Source organism: Leucoraja erinacea, chromosome 3, assembly GCF_028641065.1.
Source record: "Leucoraja erinacea ecotype New England chromosome 3, Leri_hhj_1, whole genome shotgun sequence".
NCBI lineage: Eukaryota > Metazoa > Chordata > Chondrichthyes > Rajiformes > Rajidae > Leucoraja > Leucoraja erinaceus.
The window spans coordinates 93,485,187-93,510,783 of record NC_073379.1 but is presented as its reverse complement, the minus strand read 5'-3'; the positions used below and the strand labels follow the sequence as shown (position 1 = coordinate 93,510,783).

General features: G+C 43.0%; 1 protein-coding gene across 2 annotated transcripts; it reads right to left on the bottom strand.

Annotated features, from left to right (window-relative positions):
* Positions 1-18: 18 nt before the first annotated feature.
* stard4 (StAR-related lipid transfer (START) domain containing 4) lies at positions 19-23,926 on the bottom strand. Of its 2 annotated transcripts, none has more exons than XM_055633212.1 (6): positions 23,434-23,926; positions 18,278-18,392; positions 17,538-17,587; positions 14,866-14,992; positions 7,313-7,427; positions 19-3,300 (listed from the first exon to the last, which is right to left on the bottom strand). In XM_055633212.1, exons 2-6 carry the CDS (start codon positions 18,386-18,388, stop codon positions 3,074-3,076), a joined length of 630 nt encoding a protein of 209 aa, XP_055489187.1. In that variant the 5' UTR covers positions 18,389-18,392; positions 23,434-23,926; the 3' UTR covers positions 19-3,073. The 2 variants fall into 2 exon arrangements, with proteins under 2 accessions (XP_055489187.1, XP_055489186.1); XM_055633211.1 differs by having other exon boundaries at positions 7,313-7,430; positions 23,434-23,925.
* Between the last annotated feature and the right edge of the window lie 1,671 nt (positions 23,927-25,597).

Sequence of the window (25,597 nt, the reverse complement as noted above, 5' to 3'; positions counted from 1 at the left end):
TGGAAATGTCATAAAGTCTTCTGCAAATGATCTATCTTTATTAGTGTTTTCAACTGGAACGCCATTACACGTTGTGTGGAACAATGTAACTGAACTTTTTTTTTTAATTACCATGTCAATAAAAGCAGTTAACTAATCAAACTGTTTTTATAATCTAATTCAAATGATGGAGTTACATTGTATTCATACTGATAATCAGAAACCTTCATTCAAGCACTAAAATAATTAAATATACTATGTATCCAGACATTAAATGAACATTTACTTAAATAAAAGTTCCAGATATCTCAAAGAGCAAGTCATAGTTTGTCATAGCATTTAATTGCAGAACAGTAGCAAGCAAGACATTCATGACAAAAAAACTGGTAGGCAACTTGCTGGTTCAGTAGAATCGTTTTTTGAAAGTATTGTGGATGTATTGAATTCATTGAAAAAAGTTGGAAAGTTCATACCATCACTTTTGCCTTTGATTGAAACCATTTTAGCATTCTTTGGTAGGGGCAGAAACCAAATTGGAAGGATTGAAACTGTTATGGGAAAGATAACTTGATAAAGATAAGATGAGGAAAATACTTTTGCAAGAAAATAAAAGCGGGAGGGGGGAGGTTTTTGGGTATAAAGGAGATGAATGGCTCTTTTGATAGGGAAGGGCATGTACTTGAGGAAAAGGGCAGTACAAAAAGATCATATAGAAAGCAGATACTAGACTTTGTGGATTGTCCCGCATAATAAAATAGATAGCAATAGCATATCAGAAAGCTAGTTATACAATCAAATATCTCATACAACATTTTCCATATTGGCTACACATCTTTCAAATGTGTAGCCAATGTTAGCCCTGCATATGCAAAGCCACGATGATCCTAGAAGCAATTTGCCATCCTACAAGAACTGCACAGTTGTGAACCACTTATGTTTTGAGACCTGTATTCAGGCATTGCAGTTTTCCTTCCAATTTACCACAACCTGGAAATAGAAAAGGCCACAAAAGATATTCCATACTGAAGTACGCACTATACAAAATATTTGCTTATAAAATTCCAAAAACACAAATATGGGAAGAAAGGAAAAAATCTGAAAGCTTCCAGCCTTGGACTTTATTCCTTAGATTGCAGCAGGTTGAGGGGTGATCTTATTGAAGTCTATAAAATAGATAAATTGACTGCACAGGCTATTTTGCCCAAATTAGGGGAAATCGAGAACCAGAAGACATAGGTTTAAGGTGAGAGTGGAAATTTAATGGCAACTCTCCGAGAGGCAACTTTTACCACATGGAAGTAGCTTGGACCTTATAGTAAGCAACACTAGGCAATATGGTGCTTACTATAGCAACATTTAAAAGACATTTGGACTGATAGTTGATCAAAAACATTAATTATTACCCAACTGCTTCCTCACAGATTACACAGAGTAATCTGGCATCATCTATTGTACAATAGTTCAAAGTAGTTTTGCTGCACCAAACTGCGTGAGCTGTTGAAAATTATATCAGGCTTGGAAATTCATACACTTGATACATATGTTTAATGCACTACACTAATCATAGGTTAATTCAATTGCCTACTACACTGACATGTCCCACAGATGGCAAGGTACAAGACTGAAGACACTCAGCAATATAACACACATTTGATCTCACCATTACACTACTGGAGTGTGAATACCAAACATTTTTAAATAGCTTTTATGGCTCTAACTATAGGAACAAGGTCCATTCATGCATTCCCTTAAAGAGGCAGATGATACATGTACTGCTGGTGCACAGACTGCCATGCATTACAAAACAAATTCAACATTGATGCAGCAATGGACTGCATTTCTGAGCATTTTGCAGATGAGGTATTTTTCTGGCTGAGTATTTGAGGGACGTGAGGTCTGCAAGTGATTCAATCTTTTCCTTCGGTATCCTCTCCAATAATGAACAATTGAACAACAAGGTCAGATGCCCAATTCTCTTTTACATGCAGTGTGATAGTCCTACAGTCACCTATCCCCTTCCAGCAGTGGATCCAGGTTAGAAATTTGATATAAAAGCTTAAAGCTTTTACGGGATAGTTAGCAGGTAAGTCCATCTACAATTCATGAAATAGTGCAGTTTTTATGTGCATCTAAACTAAAGGCACAGGAATTATGTTGTTCATACATCAATTTGCAAAACATTGTCCTTTCACAAAAATGTCTTTCTCCCACAGCATCAAATGAAACTAGTGCCATTTGAATGCACATTTTCAAGAGATACAGTTTGAGCATTGTCATCAATTAATATAAACCCATCTTTCTGATTTTTTGAAACCACAATAGTTAATTATTTGAACACAAACCTCAGGATGAATTGATTATGGAATTATAAGGCTGCACATTAAGATTAAAATCCGTTAGCTAATTGTTACTGTGTAAGAAAGAACTGCAGATGCGGGTTTAAATCGAAGGTAGATACAAAATGCTGGAGTAACTCAGCGGGCGAGGCAGCATCTCTGGAGAGAAGGAATGGACATTTCGGGTCGCGACCCTTCTTCAGACTGAGCTCATTGTTACTGATAGCTTTACGTTGAAGTTGTCATATTGTATTTAAACTTAAAACTTACTAAACTTAAACCCCTGTCCCACAGTACGAGTTCATTCCAAGAGTTCTCCTGAGTTTGCCCTGATTCGAACTCGGAGATTTACGGTCATGGCCACTCGTCGGTACTCGGGGCTCTCGTGGACATTTTGCATCATGTTGAAAAATCTTCACGAGTCGTCCCGTGCTTACCTGCCGTTAGCTAGTCTTCCCGAGTACCTGCCGTTAACGCTAAGAGACGTCAGCAAGCTCAGACGTACCCGCTACGTTCATTCTCCATGCTAACCACGAGTTTGATTTTTTTTTTTAACTCAGGAGAGTTCTTGGAATGAACTCGCACCGTGGGTCAGGGATATTACATCACGGGATCTACAATAAGCCTGGCTACTGCCAATAAATATTACACTTAATGCCAACCTGAGCTCTAACACAATAGAATGGAATAGCAACATATTAAGGAGTTACATGTATCTTTTAAAAGGGGTCATCTATGGTTATTATTTTATCCCAGACTTAAGTTTTTAAAGCATTTCGGAGGTCATTATAGAAATTAACTAATGTATTTCCCATTGCAGTGTTCACTAATGTTTGTGGCAACATTCCTCTTAAGTCAGTCTGAATAAAACCAGTCAAGAGGCTGTGGTCTGGGTCACTCTTCAAGGGAATGCAAAACCATCCACATGGGTGATTAAATCCACGAACAAAACTGTCTTGTTTCTCCCCGTATTCAACGCTGACTCCTGTATTGGGTTAAGAAAAAAGGTTGTTCTTTAACAGAATTAGATAATTCAAAGCATTAGTCCCCAAAATAATTAAACCCTTTACAGTATAACACATGAGTTCTATGAAAATTAAATTAGGAATGAAACAAAACCATCTTTACAACGTGGCTGCATGTATGGCTTTAAATTGAATATGAAGTAGATACTGTTTAATGAGAATAATTTAATATTATACAGTAATTTCTCTGAGTTTGGAATCTTCGCACAAGGCAATGCATACTGGAAACATGAATCCTGACCCCTGCAGCAATCGCCGAAACATAACTAATGCAATTTGATGTCGATAATACAGTAAACCCTCATAACTGACAGCACAGGGGTAATGGTGTCTGCTATAAAAAAAGTAAGGGATTACCAAGAAATAGTGTTGTTGCACAGAACGGAAGAATCTGGGAAATCCAAGGGTGGAGGAGTCTGCTTCATGACCAATAATAACTGGTGCAACCCTGGATATATTAAGATGCTTTCTCGTTCCTGCTCGCCGGACCTGGAGCATCTGATGATCTCATGCCGTCCATTCTACCTTCCCCGTGAGTTCAGCTCAGTGATCATCACAGCCGTCTACATTCCACCGCATGTGGACACCGAAGTGGCACTATCGGCCCTACACGATGTGCTATGTCGACACCAAACCAAGAACCCGGATGCGGCTATGGTGGTGGCTGGAGATTTTAACAAATTAAATCACAAAAAGGTCATGCCTAACTTCTGCCAACACATCACGTGTGCCACCAGGGGGGGAAAAACTTTGGACCACTGCTACACACCGTTCAGGAAAGGCTACAAGGCTGTTTCACTCCCTCCTTTTGGAAAATGTGACCACGCTGCTATTTTCCTGCTACCGGAGTATAAACAACGGATAGTACGGGAAGCGGTAGTGACGAGGGACGTAAAGCGGTGGTCCAACCAGTCAGAGGCCATGCTGCAGGATGCACTGACTGATGGCGACTGGAATATGTTCCAAGCAAGTTCCAGTGACGTCAGTGAGTTCGCGGAAGCAGTCACGGACTTCATCGCAACAATAATCGACAACATCGTCCCCACGGTAAGCATCTTTCCTAATCAAAAATCCTGGGTAGACGGGTCCATTTGCATTGCCTTGAATGCTCGCACCGCTGCCTACAACTCTGGCCTGGCATCCGGAAATATGGACGACTACATGGTAGACTTACCGACTGCGAAGGGCGGTGAAGGACGCAAAAAGGAGGTACAGGGACAGGATGGAGCAGCAGGACACCAGATGCCTTTGGCAGCGGCTACGGACTACAACTTACTACTGGAGCAGCCCCCCCCCCCCCCCCCCCCACCCTCAACCGGAAGTGCCGGCACCTCCCTAGCTGACGACCTGAACTCTTACTACGCACAATTCGAGATGGGCAACATCACCCCTAGCTCGCCGGCTAACAACAACACCACCAGCGTGATGGCTAGCGAGGCTGCAGTGAGGAGGGCTCTGACACGTGTGAACATGAGGAAAGCTGTAGGCCCAGATGGAATATCTAGGCGAGTACTTAAGTCTTGTGCTACTCAGCTAACACCAGTCCTCACCACAATATTCAACCTCTCCCTGGCCAGGTCCATGGTCCCTGCCTGCTTCAAAAGATCCATCATTGTACCTGTACCAAAGCATACCTCTCCAGCTTGCTTGAATGATTACCGACCGGTGGCCCTCACCTCGGTAGTCATGAAATGCTTTGAGAGGCTGGTCAAGAACCACATCTGCTCCTTCCTCCCTCGCAACATGGACCCGTTGCAGTTCGCCTACCGTCCGAACAGATCCATGGACGATACGGTCTCCCAGGTTCTACACACCGCTCTCTCTCACCTTGACAGCCAGAAGGGGGGAGCTATGTGAGGATGCTGTTCGTCGACTTCAGTTCAGACTTCAATACGATAGTCCCGACTTGCTGAGAAGCTGCTGGGGCTTAACACTCCCCTGTGCATCTGGGCCTTGGACTTTCTCACCGCCAGGCCCCAGGTAGTCAAGATGGTAAGTCATACATCGACCACCCTCAGGATTCCCCTAGGGTTGCATCCTCAGCCCCCTACTGTACTCCCTGTACACACATGACTGTGTGGCCAGGTTCAGCTCCAACTCTATAATCAAGTTTGCTGATGACACTGTGGTGGTGGGCCTGATCTCCGATAACAATGAGAAGGCTTCCCGGGAGGAGGTGGCTGATCTGGCACTCTGGTGTCAGGACAACAGCCTCCTCTTGAATGTCCTCTTGAATGGGGACCGCCGCGAAGAACAATGAGGAACCGGAGTGTGGGGATCGCCGTAAGGGTCAGTGGGAGAACAAAAAAGGGGGGGGGGGGGGGGGGGGTTGTCACTCCAGTTTAGAATCCTCTGCCCAAAGGATAAAGCTGTGTTTGTTTGTTTGTTCATTTGTTCCGGTGAAGGCGCTGTGCACACGGCAGCTAGACGACAATCGGTTGTTTTTTTATTTTTGTTTTCACTTCTAATTTCAAGTTTCTGTGTTCCTTGGGTGTTGTGACTGTTGGCAGACCAATTTCCCCAAAAAAGTTTTATCGTATCGTATCGTTCAGAGTCTTGGTCTGGAACCGGGCCTGGAATCCTGGTGAGTTGACAGCCGGGAGAGTGGTGAGGATTGGCGGAGTCATTGGTTACGGCCTGCAGGTAGCTGGAGTGCAGGTAAGGTTCAGCAGTGGCGGTGGCAGTAGGCACGGCCTAGAAGTGGCCAAGGAAGCCGTGTGGGCCAGCAGTGGGAGCAGTATGTCCAGCCTGGAAGCAGTCGTGGGCCAGTGTCGGCATCCTGGCCTGGCGGCGATGGTTGGAAGGACTGGTCTGGAAGCGACTGAGATGATGGTGTGGCTCGGCAGCAGCTTTGGTGGTCCCAGCCTCAAAGAGACCAGGGAGGAGGTGAACATTGGTGCTGCATCTCCCGGCACCACTGCGGGTCTTGGCCTTGTGGCGGTCGGGTGCGAATCACGATCCAACAGTAGGTCTCAGCCCTAATGTCACCTATCCATGCTCTCCAGTGGTGCTTCCTGACCTGAGTTACTCCAGCAGTGTCCTTCATCATTGCACAAGTGTTGATCAAAGCAATTGGCCTCCCACAGTGTAGAGAACAGTCTGTGTTGTTAAAGAGACAGTGGTGTCTGATTATTGTGGGGACGCTCCATCCACTATGACAGAAATCGGTTGTGAGGGTTAACGTAACTCGTAGCTCGTGGAAAACAGTGCCCAGAAAACCTGCGTTGAAAACTGCGCAGCTAGCCGCGTGGAGCAGAGCTATTGCGACATCATCAGCTCGTTAGCTTTAAAAAATACCTTCGTTTTGTGAACAAATTTAATAAAAAACTCAGGAAATAATGAATCAAATTTTCAGATCAGGCCATTTTCGAGATCATGAGGTAAACCTCTATCGGAATATGTAAAAATTTCATCGTTAGCACGTCGTGTTTTCGAGGAGATGTGATTCACAGAAAAACACACAAATAGACACACAAATAAATACATCCACATCCAAGATCAGGGTTTCATAAGTATATAAATACCGTTCAGTTGTAAGCTACTCAAGCAAAGTATGAGATGGTGTTCCTCCAGTTTGCATATGGCCTCACTCTGTAAATGATGGTGGCACAGGACAGAAAGGTCAGTATGGGAATGGGAAGAGGAGTTAAAATGGTTAGCAACCAGGAGAATCTACGCTTGCTCTCGCCAATGTACAGGAGCCCACAACAGGAACACTGGAGGCAGTAGATGAGGTGAGGTGAGGTGAGGTGCACATAAACCTCTGTCTCACACGGAAGGACTGCTGGGGTCCCTGGATGGAGGCGAGAAAAAAGGTATAGGGACAGTTGTTACATCTCCTGCAGTGGCAGGGGAAGTATATGGAAAGGGGGTGGTTTAGGTGGGAAGGAATGAGTGAACCATGGAGTTGCAGAGGGAGCGGTCTCGGCCAGGAATAGAGAAAAGACTGTAAACTTCACTGCATATGCTTACCACAAGTTAGCAACCCATCCTGGTAATCTGTGGTGTAGGAGAAGTCAATGAATTCTCTTGGGGCAATCACATTCCACAATTGTCCTGCTGTGGTGTATTGCATCAAACAACAACCCTGCTGAATAAATTTGTAGGGTATCAAATATTATTTTCTTCATTATTTTATGGGATAAATAACAAAATATTTACTTAACATCTTCTGCAAAATAAGAGTCATCAGCATGAAACAGGCCGTTCAGCCTATATGAACTATCAAACAACCATTTACATTTATCCTACATTAATCCTTATTTTTATTCTTGTATTTTCATTAATGAATGAATCCGCACCCCAGAAGGTATTACTCATCTACACCCCAGGGCAATTTATAGTGAAATACTGGTAAATCTTGTCCCTAAGAATCCCCTCCAATAACCGTTCCACCACAGATTTAAAACATTGTATACCGGTACTTAATCAGTATTTCACTAGTTTCCTTCTGTTGTTGACCATCAGATCTCCCATGTTAATCACAATTCAAAAGCCAAAGGGGGACCAAATTTGTAACTCGAAAAATACTAAATACCCTTTTGCACTTCCGCAGCACCATTCTTCAGCATGCCTTTTCCCATCCTAGTGTTCCTACATGATGTGATCCCATTTGTGCAGCCTGACGGCGGAAGACTGTGGAATTCAAATGGAAGAGACTGCAAATTACTTTGAAGAGTGATTTCAGCAGCTCTAGCACTCGAAGCCAAAACTTCAGATCACACCCTCCTGTTAAGAACAATCACCTGCTGGCGGAACTAGCTAATGGGCAACAGGGAGGACATTGCCAACTGAGTCATGGGAATGAGAATCCGTCATATTGAAAATAGTCACAGATGTTATGGTCTATGGAGTCATTCTCATTCCCCTGGGATTGTACCTCAATCATTCCCAGTACCCTGTTATGGAGTAATTGTCATTCCTCTGGGATTGTACCTCAATCATTCCTAGTAACCTGTAGGCACATAGATTCCGGACTATGAGGACACTGTGGGAGCCCTTTTCAACAATGCTAACTGAGCTCATAAACTGGATTCCATTGCAGAACCTAGATACTGGTTAGATTCTGCTTATGCTGTTGTACAAGTTGCGTCATAACTATCAGACTTTGTGTTATGGTTGGGATCAGGTCTTTTCCACAGTTGCTCACCACTTCCATGTTCAAAATAATAGGCTTCATGCTCTAATCAATACCTTGTGCACAGTTAGTGCTGAGTTCCACCATGTGCACTCTGGCATTTTTGCAGGCCAGCCAATATATGAATCACTTTACGTCATTTACATAGATACATAGATAATAGGTGCAGGAGTCAGCCATTCGGCTCTTTGAGCCAGCACCGCCATTCAATGTGATCATGGCTGATCATTCTCAACCAATACCCCGTTCCTGCCAGAGTTTTCTTCTGTAGTCTACTCCACTTAATTCTCTTAAGAGTCCTCTTCAGGAAATTAGCTCAAGAAATATACATGCCTGCTCCCCTGAGATTGAAGTTACACAAACATATATACGTGAGCCTCGAAATGACATTGTCAGTGTCTGGGGTGTTATGTTAAATTGAATGATAGTATAATTTCATCTTCACCCACTTGTGTTTCTACCAAAACCTGATCAGGTTGCGATAAAGTCGTTAAGGCATGGAATTGAGGAAAGCACAAGGTGCATTTTTGTGCTTTGACAGAACCAAATTTTTTTTTTTAAATGAGAGTTAATGGAGAAATGAAGAGGTAGATGTGCTGCAGGGGTATCATCTATAGTTTCAATGCTGTTACTGACTATCTCAGTAGTGATAAATCCAATGATGTCGAGCACTGGAGTATGATGCAGTGGTACCTAATGTTGGCTGTTGCTGCTTGCAATTATGTACCAACAAGTCATGCATGAGAAAAGGAAGTGTGGTACAGTTCAACTTGTCTCTACTGGTGTAGCTTTCTCTAGCCTGAAGGCCAGAAATGTAACTTGACCAAGGGGTGACAGAAATACAAGGATACGGCAGTCACAACGGAATGGCTAACTATGTGTAAGCCTTTTGAAATGAGAGGGTATGGTAAAGTATAGAAACAACAGGTACAATTCCTGGTTGACGGAGCATACTGATAAAAATAGGGTGCAATGGCAGCACTAGCACCTGCTGCAGCGAGGCATGATATTCACCCCCCCAGTGGGGTTTAAGGGGACTCCTGCATTTTTATTAAATTGATTCCCAAGCTTTCTGCTGGTAGTTTACATAACAGAAGCTTAGAATTTTTCTAACACATAACCAGTAAAATAACCCCCCAAAATATAAATATTTCATGAAATAAATGACTTCGTACAGCTAAAAAAATCTTTACAAAAAAATGCTAACTGAAATGTCTCTTTGCCTAGCACTGTGTGCAAACAGTACAGAAAAAGTGATTTTGGCTGCAGTCATCTTCTGCTTCAGTAGGAATAGCTGGTTGGTGATTGGCCGCAACGGCCCTCGGAGACTGCGTCTGATTGGCCGGCAGGAGACCGATTTCTTGATTGGACGGGAATTTTAAGGGAAGCTGGTCGGTGATTGGATGCAACCCCCTTAGAGACAGCGGTTGATTGGCCACCAAATAATCGGGCACAAAAAAATTGAAAAGTAGGAAAACTAAAAAAAATCAGAATTCCGATTTAAATCTGAAGAATATCATGCCTGTGCAACCAAAGTACATCCCCCCTCTTAAAAGTGCAGGTTGGTTTTATATACTACGGTTTAGCTTTAACAAATGCTGGTCACTCTCAATACTGAGCCTCCTTTTGACGGATGCCGCCAAGGAACAGTGTGGTTGTGCCAGCTGTCCACATTAATCTAGCAGGCACCATAAAGCAGTTTTGGATCATGAGGGAAATAGGTTTGTGCCAATTATGACAAGCAAAGTGTTCCACATGGAGAATGATGCAGTGGTGCCTGATGTTGGCTGTTACTGCTTGCAATTATGTACCAGGTCCTGCAAGGGGGAGGGATGTATAGTACTATTCAAGCCCAATTTTGGGACTCTCCAATTTAGATCTGCCATGAATCAATGTAAAAAAAAAACCCAAGTGCACAGGAAAGGAGATATGGCTGCTTTGGTAATATATTCTCAGTCAAAAATACAAATTGGGCGAAACATCTTGTATCACTATCTTCTTCTTGTGTATGGGGTGCACAGCCTAAAGTTGTAAGACAACTTGTTCTGTTTGATCTTCTGTTTGCGCACGCCAGGTTGATTGCATTCGTCGAAACAGGGTGGACCTAGTGAAGGGTGCAATCTCCCACCCCTTGTATCACTATGATGGAACAGAAGTCACATCTGCCAGTGTCAAAGAACATATTGCAAGGAGGGTTCTGTTCACAGGGTGAAAGAGTACAGATCATAACATGCAAGGGAAAATTTAAGAAACATCCCCAAATACCAGTCGATATCAAATCTGTACTTAGACACTTTGATTATCGATTGAGATTCAAGCCAAAGAAAGAATATATGTCTTTTATGTTATTTTTTAATCTTTTATATTAAGTTAATCCTCCATTATCTACCCATGTGGAGCATGGGAGCTTTAACAAGACTCACTGGTGACAGCTGTTAAGTAATACAACCACGTTGAACAGGTTATTGGGAGATTAGTCTCTTCACTACGTTCAGCGTGACAGCATTCTCATGCCCATGACTGTCAAGTTAGCAATGTCTTTACTGATATCTATAAGCCAGTTCAACCAGAATATAATTGCTCTTAAGCAATGAATTGTGACTCTTTCCACAAGCACTTAATATTGACATTGAAAACATCCATTTATGTCAACCAGATGAAAAATCATCTAATTTATCTTGAAAATGGATTTTAGGCCATTTTGATGTGCCACACAAGAGCTACACAAGCTGGGGTAGATTCTCCCCCAAGAATATTGTGAAAGTGCCTCAGAACATCTTTGAGAGTGTGGTAAAGTGGGAATGATGGTGACTTTTAAAGCACAATATTTAATTTGGGGGAATCTACAGACACTGTCACACAGATACATCCTTCAATATGCACTGATAGCAGCAATACGTCTAATGGCAGCAAAGGTCAGCAAAGGGAGGCTGTAGGAAGCAAGAGAGAACGTCTCAATATACCCTATGCGATTTAGGTTTATTATAGTGATGTGTACCGTGCTTTGGTTTGCATGCTGTCATTTAGATCAGACAATACTGTACATTAAATGCAGTCACAACAAACTCAAGTACAATAGCTAGGGCAAAGGGTACGATACAGAGTGCAATACATAGTTTTCAGCGTTTTAGCGCATTAGTTCAAGAGTCAAGAGAGTTTTATTGTCATCTGTCCCAGATAGGACAATGAAATTCTTACTTGCTGCAGCACAACAGAATATGTAAATATAATACAAAATGGAAGATAATAGTTCAATAGTGTCTATAGACCATATATACACAATAAATAAACAGATATAGTGCAATAATAATAATAGACTGTTATTGTTCAGAGCTTATTTGATGTCGTGATTAATAACCTGATGGCTGTGGGCAAGAAGCTGTTCCTGAACCTGGATGTTACAAATTTCAGGCTCCTGTATCTTCTTCCCGATGGCAATGGTGAAATGAGTGTGTGACCAGGGTGGTGTGGGTTTTTGATGATGTTAGCAGCCTTTTTGAGACAGCGACTGCGATAGATCCCTTTGATGGTGGGGAGGTCAGAGCCAAAGATGGACTGGGCAGCAGTCACAACTTTCTGCAGTCTTTTCCACTCCTGGACGTTCAAGTTGCTGAACCAGGCCACGATGCAGCCAGTCAGCATGCTCTCTACCGTGCACCTGTAGAAGTTCGAGAAAATCCTCCTTGACATTCTCACTCTCCGTAATCTTCTCAGGAAGTAGAGGCGCTGATGTGCCTTCTTTATAATTGCATCAGTGTGCTGGGACCAGGAAAGATCTTCGGAAATATGCACGCCCAGGAATTTGAAGTTTTTGACCCTTTCCACCATCGTCCTGTCGATATAAACGGGATTGTGGGTCCCTATCCTTCCCTTTCCAAAGTCCACAATCAGTTCCTTGGTTTTACTGGTGTTGAGAGCCAGGTTGTTGTGCTGGCACAATTTGGTCAATCAGTCGATCACACTTCTCTACTGGTTCATCACCATCTGTGATTCGTCCCACAACAGTGGTGTCGTCGGCGAACTTGATGATGGAGTTCACACTTTGTCCGGCTACACAGTCATGAGTATAGAGTGAGTACAGCAGGGGGCTGAGCACGCAGCCTCGAGGTGCTCCCGTGCTGATTGTTATTGAAGATTACATATTTCCGTAGACAAAGTCCAATGTCCACAATGGGATAGAGGTGAAACACACAGCACCCTAGCTTATGGAAGGACCATTCAAAAGCCTGATAACAGAGGGGAGGAAGCTGTTCCTGAGTCTCATAGTGCGTGCTTTCAAGCTTCTGTATCTTCTGCAGAATCCACTGGGCACCCGTCCACCCGTCCTTCCCGTCACTCCGATGGAAGCAAGGGGAATGGGGAAATGGGTGGGGTGGGACATGTGTTTGAATAGGTTGGCTGCTTTCCCAAGACAGCATGAAGTGAGGGTGGAGTCGATGATGGAGAGTCTGGACTAGGACTCCACAACTCTCTGCAATTTCTTGTGGCCTTGGGCAGAGCTTTTCCCAAACCAAGCTGTGATGTAACCCGACAACATGCTTTCTATGGTGCATCTATAGTTTGTAAGAGTCATTGGGGATATGCCGAATTTCCTCAATCTTCTGAGGATGTGGAGGCGTTAGTGTCCCTTCATGGCTGTTGCTTCCATGTAGTTGCTCCAAAACAGATCATAGGTAATATTAACGTCAAATAACATGAAGCTCTATACAAGTACTCATTATTGCCATAGATGCCAGGAAAGAGATCCTGTGATGCAGGGTTGTCTGGTGGTCCAGTAGGATCACCAGTGGGAAAATGTGAAAGGAGTTGGCTCAGCAAAAATCTCTGCACTAGACAGTATGCAGGTTATTAAATCTGCTGACTATGCGCGCAGTGTTCCCTTCTGATGACAACATCCTAACTAAATTCCTGATAACTGAATAACTGAACTGCACTGCTGCATCAACAGGAAGGAACAAATGCTGAATCTTGTCCTAGAACTTCAAAAAAGTTAATTAAAGAAAACTGGCAATTATTACTGCATCATGCTTTCATAATGGGACAAATTGATAGTTATGTCAAGATTTCTAAAAAAAGCATAATTGAATTTCCTTTATTGTCATTCAGACCTTACGGTCTGAACGAAATTTTGTGCCTGCAGTCATACATACAATGATACAATAATAACAACAATAAACACAAATTAACTTCCACCACAGTGAGTCCTCCAAACACCTCCTCACTGTGGTGGAGGCAAAAATCTTAGGGTTGCAGTCTCTCCCTCTGCTCCCTCTGCGCTGAGGCGATTCCCCACCGGGCGATGGTATAAACAGTCCCGCAGCTCACTGAACCCCGAGAACGGGCCGGTTCAAACACTGCGGCCCAGGGTGGTCGAAGCCGCCGCACCTCCAGTCCAGCACACGCAGCTGCCGGCCCGCGGCTGAACCCAGGACTCTGGACATCTCCACCAGAACGTCGTCCCAGCCACCGGAGCACCGTCCCAGCCCCCGGACCGGATCGCCCTCACGTGAGTACCGTTCCACCCTCGGGCTGGGCCACTCCGACGGGAGTGCCGTTCCTCCCTCGGGCTGGGCCACTCCAGCGGGAGTGCCGTTCCTCCCTCGGGCTGGGCCACTCCGACGGCAGTGCCGTAGTTCCTTCCTCCCTCGGGCTGGGCCACTCCGACGGGAGTGCCGTTCCTCCCTCGGGCTGGGCCACTCCAGCGGGAGTGCCGTTCCTCCCTCGGGCTGGGCCACTCCGACGGGAGTGCCGTTCCTCCCTCGGGCTGGGCCACTCCGACGGGAGTGCCGTTCCTCCCTCGGGCTGGGCCACTCCGACGGGAGTGCCGTTCCTCCCTCGGGCTGGGCCACTCCGACGGGAGTGCCGTTCCTCCCTCGGGCTGGGCCACTCCAGCGGGAGTGCCGTTCCTCCCTCGGGCTGGGCCACTCCAGCCCCTCACCATGCCGCTCTCACGGGAGCACCGTTCCATCCCGGGCTGGGCCGGGAGCGAGCCCAGGACGAGTCCTGTCAGCTGCCTCCAGAGTCCCGAGGTCGCCGGCTCCGCTAGGCCTCAGCGTAGACGGAGGCAAAGAAGGGGGATACGACAAAAAGGTCGTATTCCCCCGAAGGGAGTGACAGCAGCCCCCGTTTCACCCCCCCACCCCCCTCCCCACATAAACACAGCCTAAAAACCAAAAACATAACTAGACAAAAACGAAAAAAAACAATACAAAAAGTAAAAACCAACGGACTGCAGGCGAGCCGCTGCTGCCAGGGCAGCACCACCACTTCCGGAGCACTAACTACACAGAAAAAGACAGAAAACTACAAAAAAAGATCCCAGAGGAATAATCCTTGTAAATGCAAGGGACAAATAAAAAAAATGAAGAAGTCAAGAAGTGTATCATACCTGTTCAAATTCCCCAACAATGTCCATGGAAGTCATCAGGCTGTCCCAGGCTAATCTACATGGGCCAGGCCGAATGAAATCCACTATTCTGTTGGGAGTCTCTTTCACAATTCCTTGAGTTTTATAGCTGTGAATTACATACATGTCTTGTTAAAAATCTCTACTAACATTATCCTTTCCAAACAAACTAATTACAAATAAGTTTGCAGTGTATTTTTTTTTAAAGACAGTTGTACTCTGCTCCTCTCTAAATAAATCTATCCATTTTCACTTGTAAACTCATACACACTTCAACATAAATTGCATTGGCTCCTCCTATTCCAGTAATAAACTGTTGTTACTTGCTTTTGAACATGTGTACAAACTATTAATTATAAATGAAAAATGAAAAGGTCTCAGTCCAATTTCTAGACTGAAATGTCCAGTATGAATTTGGATATTGGATGAACTGATTTTTTAATAAAATATAGGTAAAATGCCAATTATAGTAGGAGTATATTAATTAGTCTAATCTGAAGAGAACAGAAGAATGGATCAGATGTCAATAGAAAATGAGTTAAGAAGAAGGTGGAGTTGAATCTAACTATCTATACAGACCTGTAATTTCCTGTCACTATAAAGGTGGAATCTTTTAGAAATTGAAAGAAGGACTGAAGAAACAGAGATACAACGTTTCCCAATTTTCAGTCAGAGTGATACAGCGTGGAAACAGGCCCTTCGGCCCAACTTGACCACACCATCCCACATGTCCCAGCTACACTAGTTACACCTGCCTGCGTCTGTTCCATATTCCCTCAAACCTGTCCTATCCATGTATCTGTCTAACTGTGTCTTAAATTTGGGATAGTCCCAGTCTCAACTACCTCCTCTGACAGCTTGATCCATACACCCACCACAAGTTACCCCTCAGATGCCTATTAAATCTTTCCCCCTTCACCTTAAAGCCATGTCCACTGGTCCTCGATTCACCCACTCTGGGCAATAGACCGAGCATCTACCCGATCTATTCCTTATGATTTTATACACCTCTAGAAGATCATCCTTCATCCTCCTGCACTCCAAGGAACAGAGTCTCAGCCTACTCAACCTCTCCCTATAGCTCAGATCCTCAAGTCCTGGCAACATCCTCGTAAATCTTCTCTGTACCGTTTCCAGCTTGACATCTTTCTTGTAACAGAACTTAACAATACTCTAAATCAGTGGTTCCCAACGTGGGGCGTACGCCCCACAGGGGGGCAATTTGATTTTTAAGGGGGGCAATTGAGCGCGACTGAGGTCTGGGTCCAAATTTTCGATTTTTATTTTTTAGGATTTTCCATCAGGTAATTGTAGTTTATGTTTCAGATGTTATTTTGAGTAAATAATTTTTTTGGGGTGAAAAAGGTCTTTATTGTGTAGTTATTACAACCAAGGTATTGGCGTTTTAAGCTTCTTCAGCTGAAACGGAGTTCACTTTTTAAATGATAAGAATTATATATCACCACATGGGGGGGCATCAGGATTTTAGAGGTGATTAGGTGGGGCATGGCCAAAAAAAGGTTGGGAACCACTGCTCTAAATGCACATCTTATACAACTTCAACATGGCCTCCCAATTTCTATACTCAATACTCTGACTAATGAAGGCCAATGTGCCAAAAGCCTTATTGACCACCCGATCTACCTGTGACTACACTTTCAAAGATCTATGTACCTGCACTCCTAGATCCCTCTGCTCTACAACACTCCCCAGAGCCCTATCATTCACTGTAGAGACTTCCCAAAAGGCAACCCCTCACATTTCTCTGTATTAAGTTCCACCAACCATTCTTCAGCCCACTTGGTCAAGATCCTGCTGTAACTTTTCACAACCATCTTCACCATCTGCAAACCCCACTTTTGTATCTTCTTCAAGCTTGCTAATCTTGCCATGTATGTTCTTATCCAAATCATTGATGCAGATGGCAAACAGTAACGGGCCAAGCACCGAACCCCGAGGCACCCCACTAGTCACAGGCCTCCAATCCGAGGAGCAAACTTCCACCATCACCCTCTGCTTCTTTCCATGAAGCTAATTTTCTATCCATTCAGCTATCTCTCCCATGCGATCTAACATTCCAGAGCAGCCTACCATGCGGAACCTTGTTGAATGCTTTGCTGAAGTCCACTCTGTCCAACTCCCTTTTCTGAAGATTTATATCAAAATAATGGTTTGCATGTGTATCTACCTTTTTATCAAATCATGGTTTGTATGCGTACCTACCCTTGGTATCTTTGCTTCTTAAGTCTTATTGGTTGAAAGGAATAAATATCCATTTGAATACATATTTCCATTGTATCTCTTCCTCAGCCCACATGTCTCACTTGCACCATTGTTGATAAAAGTGAAAATGATTATTAAATATTTGTTACTATTTGATACTATTCAAGCTTGCACTTCTCAAATTATCATCTTTAATCACTATCTCAATTTTTTTTAATTCACTTTAATTACAACGACCTACTATGAAAGTACTTCTAGGGTGGCACAGTGGGTCGGGTTGCTGCCTTATAGTGCCAGACACCCAGGTTCGATCCTGACTACAGGTGCTGTCTGTATAGAGTTTGTACATTCTCTCTGTGACCACATGGATTTTTCCAAGGTGCTGCGGTTTCCTACAACTTTCCAAAGGTTAAGTTTCAATGAATACTTACAGAAATCCCCCAAATTCCTCCGAGGGCTTCTGCCAAACAGTTACATCATTCTGCAAACCCAGGATTAAATAGGTCATAAAGTGAACGGAAATGCAAAATACACTTCTACTAACATTTTCCCAACACAGCAGATTGTTTACTGCTAAATTATAAAAAACATATATTTATAAATTAAAAAAGACCATGAAGGCAGACAAAATAAGATCATGCATTCTAATTTATCACATGCAACTGTAGAGGAAACCATATTTTACATATAGAATTAAATTATCAATTATCTAGGTTGAATCTAATTTTTTTAAATATCAAACTTGTAAATCATCTTGAAGAATGTGGAAATCTACAGTGCATCGGTCCTGCATATGCATTGATTATTCCCAAAATATAACCAGACAATTCTGCAAAGAAACTCCGTAAGTCAAGCACCATCTGTGGAAAGAGAAACAGCCCCATTGTTTCTGGTCAAAGACTGTTGGGTTCTGACAAAGGGCCTTTGACCAAAACTTGTGGCTCGGTTTCTCTTTCAATGGATTCTGCATGACACACTGAATGTTTCTTGCATTGTTTTTTTTGCAAATTTCTAACATCCGCAGTTTACTCTGATTACGTCTGATCCTTAGGTAGTAAGAAAGATGGTAAGCTTGGATATGTGGTTTTCTATCCCAACACCAGCAAGAGTACTCCTTAATACAATTCCCAGGTCACTCCTTCGTGCCACAAACAACATCATAGATACTTACTGTTTCCTTTGCAACTCTCCATTCATCCTTTCCAATGCTGTAGTAATTAATAAGAATGCTTTCAACTTCTGTGGCTAGTTTTTGTGAATTAGGTAAAGTTTCCACTTCCATTAAACTGCAATGTTAAAAGATAGACATTACATAATTCCCCCAGAAAAGTTAATTCTTTCATTTCAATCTTAGATGGCATTAATTAACCAAAGTAGGAGCATGGGACAGAACTACAGATTAAAAATATGCTCAAAATGAATTATCCTTGAAATAAAATTCATTCTCCATTCATTGAACATAATCTTTGACAATTATTACTAAGACAAAGTAATGTTGTTGAAACAGGTAGTAGAGCAGCCGAATAGAGGTACATGATGGTTAGTGTGGACAAAGTGGGCAAAAGGGCCCATTTCTATGCCACATGACTCTGACTTCCTACAGTTTCTATCAATAACTTGGACAAAGGCACCAAAAGGTATGATTGCTAAACTTGCTGATGACAGAAAGATAGGTTGGAAGGAATTTGTGAAGATGACGGGGAGGGGGTACAAAGAGATTCAGGTAGATTATGTCCGTGTGCAGAGAACTGGCAAATGGCACTATAACATGGTAAAATGTGGCATTTCAGTACGAAAAATACAGTGGTCTTGGTTTCCCCCTACACAATTTAGAAGAGGCTAGTATGTAGGTACATTAAGTACCTAAGCAAGCTAACAGAACGGTATGGTTTATTGTGAGATGAATGGAATAGAAGTTATGCTTTAGTTATGAATGGCATCGTTGAGTTTACCGGACTAATGCTTGGAATAGCCTTGAGGAAAAATGGGACCGGCTAGGGTTGCATCCATCAGAGATAACACTTTATTGAAACATACAAATTCTGGGGATCTCTACAGCATAAAAATTGAGGTAATTTTTGATCTCATGCGAGAATATATAAAGAGGGATCACTAGTTGAAAACAAGGGTTGCTTGTTTAAGACAGCACTTTGTTTCTTCTCAGAGGATCAAGAATTTTTAGAACCCTCTTCCTGGGTGGAAAAAGATTTTGAATATTTTTAAGGCAGTCATACATAAATTCTTGATTAGCACGGTGTTGAAATGTTTTCCCAAGTCAGCAGGAATACAGAGCTCAGATTTGAATCTCATCAGTAAATGGTGGAGCTTCTGCTCTTAATTTCTATGTTCACATCTACGTCAATGCAATATAAGGGATTGCCATAGCATTCCTTTGTAGAAAAAGTGATTTTTTTTTTGATTTTTTTTAATATAACACGCGTTTCAGAATTTCTACATTATATTGATATTACTCAAGAAAATGATCACCTAGGTTACCATGTACAGGTATAATATTCCAGAACAAGTGCTTGTGAAGCAAAGATCACATCATGAGATTAAGCACACAAAGCTTGAGATGGCAGTTATGAGATTGTTATTAAACCAAATTGTTTCAGTAGCTAGGAAAGATTCTGGTGTTTCTCTCATGAGATTCTGTGATTTTCCAAAATACAATAAGTTTACCAGGAGTTCAAAAGGAAACACATTACAAACAACTTATTTTTAAAACGACAGTTAAGATGGTTTAACAAATATTTCAGCAACTATTTTTACAGAAATAGCTACCATGATTTGATAAAGATAATACAATGAAAGAAAACTGGGTAAATAAACATGCTTCAGGAACGTGCATACTTACTCTAAACAAAAGAACAGTGATTGCTATAAATATTGTGTAATGCGGGATGCCTGACTAAAGCAGTACAAAATCCTTGTGTATTTCAAACTGAGACATAAATTTGAAAACTGACCAGAAATGTTATTCTGCACCCAATTCTAAAATTGGCTGAGCACTAACTGACTCTGGCACTGGAAAGTGATATCGGAGATGAAGTTCTAATTAAAATAATAGTTAAAGGGTAGGCAAAATGAACGGCCAAGATACTGTAGCTCAGTGCTTCTTCATCCATTTCCCAATTATATATGACCCAAGTAGTTTCTCCAGAGTCGTTGCACATTACCAGCATTCATCCAACATTTATTTTCCACTGTTAAAATGCTCCATGTACCCAAGAAATGTTATAGCCTTTGCCATGTGCAAGGAGAGTACACTGTGTGAAAAGTGGCCAAGCGCACAGTAAACATTTCTATGTGGTACTGCAAAATGGCTTGCAGTAAATGATAAATGTAGTCAATACAATGTCGTATGATCTTATTAATCAAATAGGCTTATCAGTCTACTGAATCTAAACCGACTATCAAGCACTAAGCCTAAACAAATCCCATTTCTATCTTCCCAAATCTACCACTCACCCATACACTAGGAGCAATTTACAAAGGACAATTGACTCACCAACTAGCTTGTCTTTGAAATGTAGGTGAAAGCCGGAGAACTTGGAGGAAAAGCATACAGTTACTGGGAGAATGTGTAAACTCCACACAGTCCGCACTGCAGGTCAGGACTGAACCCAAGTTGCTGGAGCTTAGAGGCAGCAGCTGCTGCGCCACCATGTAGCTCCAAAGGGAATTTGGGAATAAGGTGTTTGAGAGCCAATCAACAAGAACCTTGAGGTAATGAAGTAATGTTGGCTGGGACAACAATGATGAGGTAATGTAGGAACAAGGAACTGCAGGTGCTGATTTACAAAAGACAGAGTGCTGGAGTAGCTCAGTGGGTCAGGCAACATCTCAGGAGAACATGGATAGATAATATTTCAGGTTGGGGCCCTCTTCAAACATATGATGTCATGGCAGGATGAGCATTGCCGTACAATTAGAAGCTTGTGCATTTGCATTTAGAGGCTAAAATTCCCTTCAATGTTACACATGAAGGCCAAGGTGAAAGCAGCCTAATTGAGCAAAGAGTGTGGAAAGAGGAGGATAAGGAATGTGCACAAGTAGGTACATTGCTTGGTAGTAGTAAAATAAATTTGTTTTGGTCTTTCTTCCTTGAGGAAAGCTTTCTAGAAGAGAAAGGTTCAGTAGCGATACAAGCTGGGTTGGTATTGTATCATCTTTCTACAGGGTGCACAGCAGCAACTCACCAAGACTCCTTAGACAACACCTTCCAAAACATGGTCTCTATAAGCTGGAAGGATATGCAGCAAAAGCATGGGAATACCACCGCCTCAAAGTAGCCCTCCAAGACATACACCACACCGACTTGGAAATGTACCGGCATTCCTTCGCAGTTGCTGGGTCAAAATCTTGGAACATTTGGCTTAACAGCAATGTAGGTACACCCACACCCCATGGACCACAGCAGATCAAGAACACAGTGAACCACCATCTTCCCAAGGGCATGAGATGGGTAATTAAATGCTGGATCAGCTTGTGAGGTCCATATCCCTTGAATGTATAAAACAAATGTTCAAAGCCTCATTGAAGAAAAATGCAACATCACCAGTGGCAGACATCAAGCTGTATAAAATAGAAACAGGCCCTTGAGCCCTCCACATCCAAGCCAACTGGTTTTCCCCATCTACAGAAATCTCAATAAGGGTTGGATCCATATCCTGAAATAAGCACTAAACAATATTCCCGTATCATGAATCTATGCACTGTAATGGCTCATCTGTAACCATGTATTGTATTTCTGCTGATTGGATGGCACGCAACAAAAGCTTTTCACCATACACATGGCAATAAACTAAACTGAAGCAAAGAACAGAAGTACCTCTCTAAGTGTCTCTTAAATCCGGTCATTTGATCTAATTCCACCACCACAACTTTCCCCTCAAATGTCCTTCCTCTCACTGTAACCATATGCCCTCTTATTTTTGATACGCCTACCATGATATAAAGATTCTGATTGCACATCTCATGATATTACGTAACTCCATCAAGCCACCTGGGAATCTCAGGCCTATGGTCGCTCAAAATTGAGAACAGTACATTAACTTCGTTTTTATATTCCTGGATATGGACTACCATCGGAGTGAAAATGTATACCTCAATAAGGTCCCCCCTCAGTTTCCTAGCTCCAAACTAAAAGACCCAGCATCTCCAACTCCCAATAATTCAAGCTCTTAAGTTCAGGTAAGTCTTGGTAAATCTCATATGTACCCTTTTCAACTAATGGATAACTTTCCTATAACCTGGCGACTAGAACTGCACACAGTAAGCCAAGTGTGGTCTCACCAACATATATACAGCTGCACCATGTCATCCCAAATTTTGTACTCGATACCCTTTCCAATGAAGACACATGTTCACTACAATGTCCACCTGAATTGCCACTTTCAGGGAACCTTGCACCTGCACTCCCAGATTCTGTTCTGCAATACTCTCAAGGGCTCTACCATTTACTGAATACGCGCAGCCCTTGTTTAACATACCTCACACTGGACACCTCACAAAACTGACACCTGTCAGAGTTAAATTCAATTTGATTTTTTTTTTGGCACATCTTCCCAACTGGTCTAGGTCCTATTATAAACATAGACTCCATTTCTCACTGTCCGAGATATCACCAACTTTGGTGTTGTATGCTTATTTACTAACAACGTTAACTACATTGTCATTCAAACTGTTAATGTTAAATTGTTAATTTTTAAGAAACCACAATGGACTCAACACTGACCCCTTCAGCACCCATTCATCACAGATCAGCAAAACAACCCTCCACCACTGCCCTTTGATTTCTTACTCTAAACCAATTTTGAATCCAATCAGCTAGCTCACCGTGGATTCCATGCAATCTACCCTTCTAGACTTGCCTAACATGCGGGACCTTGTGACAGACCATGCTAACGACCATATATACAACAGCCACTGCCTGGCCATTATTAGTCTGCCTGGTGATCTTTTCAAAAAACTCTCAGATTTGTAAGACACTTGTATGTCTTTGGGACGTAGGAGGACACTGAAGAAACCAAAGCAAATCTATATGGTCATAGAAACAAACTACCCACCGTCCATCCCATCAGCACCTCAGATGATCCCATCAGCACTTTATCCCATCAGATGAAAGATTCTGTAATTCCTACAGAGCTACAGAATCGGACACTACTTGCTAATGTTCCATTGCCCTCGAAGAGGGTCATCTAGATGTTTCCCCTCTAGCTCCTGTGTGCCATGAAGCAGAAATTATGTTCGAATTGACAAAAACAAATGAAAACAAACCATTATCAATCCTCCTCTTTGAGAGTTTTTCCAGAATATCCTTACCTCAAAACGATACAGTTGACAGAATCTGAAACCCCCTTGAATTGATCAGACAGCTTCAGCCTGAGATTGACACCTTTAATCCAGGAGGGCAGGCACTTTACAGCTTTGTTTCGCCGGACTGGCACTTTATCCTGGAACCAAAATCTTCACCTGGATCTTGATCTTTACCCAAGACTGAGTGAGGACTTGAACCTTCAATTGGGATTGATACCGTAACTCACTCAGGATTGCCAACACTCTGCAGCCGTGTGTCCCTGCGACTGTCACCTTTCCTCACAACTGACAGTTTCAACCATTCGAGACTTTTTAAGAACTTGCCGTTGTTTTCAATTCGTGTGAGGTTTTATTTCCTGCATATATTCACAATCCTCGCTGGGTACCGTTGTCAATACATCCGTTGTCTTCAGTGCTGCCCACTCATACTTCCTCGAATGATTCCTTCACCTGCTCTCCGTGTGATTGGCGGCTCGCGGTGCGGCAGAGACGTGGAGGGAGGGGGGCGTTGGTGGCGGGGGGCGGGGCGGCCCGCGGGGGGGGCGGGGCGGGGCGCCCCCGCGAGAGGGGGCCGTTGGTGGGCGGGGGGCGGGCGGGGCGGGGCGGCCCGCGAGAGGGGCCGTTGGTGGGCGGGGCGGGGCGGGGCGGGGCGGCCCGCGAGAGGGGCCGTTGGTGGGCGGGCGGGGCGGGGCGGGCGGCCGCGAGAGGGGGCGGGGCGGGGCGTTATATAACAGCGCGCACGCCATATGAGCCGGCGATGGGCGGGGCTATGGGGTGACCGTTGCTCGCTCGCGCCATCGCCTCGAGAGCGGGCGGTTGGACTGGCGCCGTGACGTCATCTCACCCGAACTCCGGATTGGTCGGCAGGCAGTCGCCAGGGGTCGCCAGGTCCTGTAGCGAGTTTTGACACCCCCTGTAGCGAGTTAGCGTCTATCTTTAGGTTGCCAAACATGCTGGAGAAACTCAGCGGGTGCAGCAGCAGCAGCAGCATCTATGGAGCCAAGGAAATGGTAGCAATGTTACAACATTGAGATTTTTTAAATCAAGTATGGGATGTAATGTTAAAATTGTACAAGGCATTGGTGAGGCCAATTCTGGAGTATGGGGTACAATTTTGGTCGCATAATTATAGGAAGGATGTCAACAAAATAGAGTACAGAGTCTGTAGCAATGTTACAAAATTTTGAGATTAAAAAAATCAAGTCTGCAATTTATCCCATCAGATAAAGCATAACAATAAGTTTAATTTGACACCTAATTCACTTTCATATCTCAAGTAATAAAAAAGGTTATGGCCATTTTCATACTCGGAAATTAGCATCTTGTTCCCTATTGATTTTCTATGGACATAACAAAAAAGCTGTGATCGTGGACAGTCAAAAGCCCATAACCTTCTTAAAAATTAAGAGAACTGAATGAAATTTTCAGTTATCATAGATTGAAGCATTCTGAAACAAATATAAAATAATCCTACTTGGATGACCTGAAATTAAAGCATATAATTAGTTAGTTACCCAATTGTAGCTAATTTCAAACTTCAATTACTAGATCTAAACATCTATCCATTTCTTAATAAATGATTAACATTTTTAAATAGCCTAAGTGTCCAAATAATATTCACAAATAACTCACAATAAAACATGATTTTTAAATCTCATTTACATCAATTTATAGGCCAAATGGAAGGAATTTAGTGTTCAATTGCTGTAAATTAAAGTCCATTTTAAATCGGCTTTCTAGTGGGATCCTGTGAACGCGCTGGTTTAGAACGTTCACATTGCGCTGGATTTGTGCCCTCAAATGCCCAGAAAAATACTGCGGGATATAAAGAGCCCAAAATGAGCTACTCGCTATAGAAAACTTTATATACAGGGTTCTTAAGAAGCCCATTTTAATGTAAAAATAAGGTACATACCTTTAATTGTTTGCTTTATAAAACCCTGGGGCTGCGAGAGGTCGCGGGTTGAGAGAGTGATTTTTAAACTACTATAACTATTGTACAAGGCCATAAAAACTAATAATACCTTTTGCGACGGGGTCTTTCAGCGATTTTCCGTTAATGATTTACTAGGCTGAACATTTTCGATTGCAACAGCCTAGTAAAAATCGCGTTTTAAACCCACCCCCTCTAAACAGCGCCAAAATCACACACACGGGGCTGGGACAGATT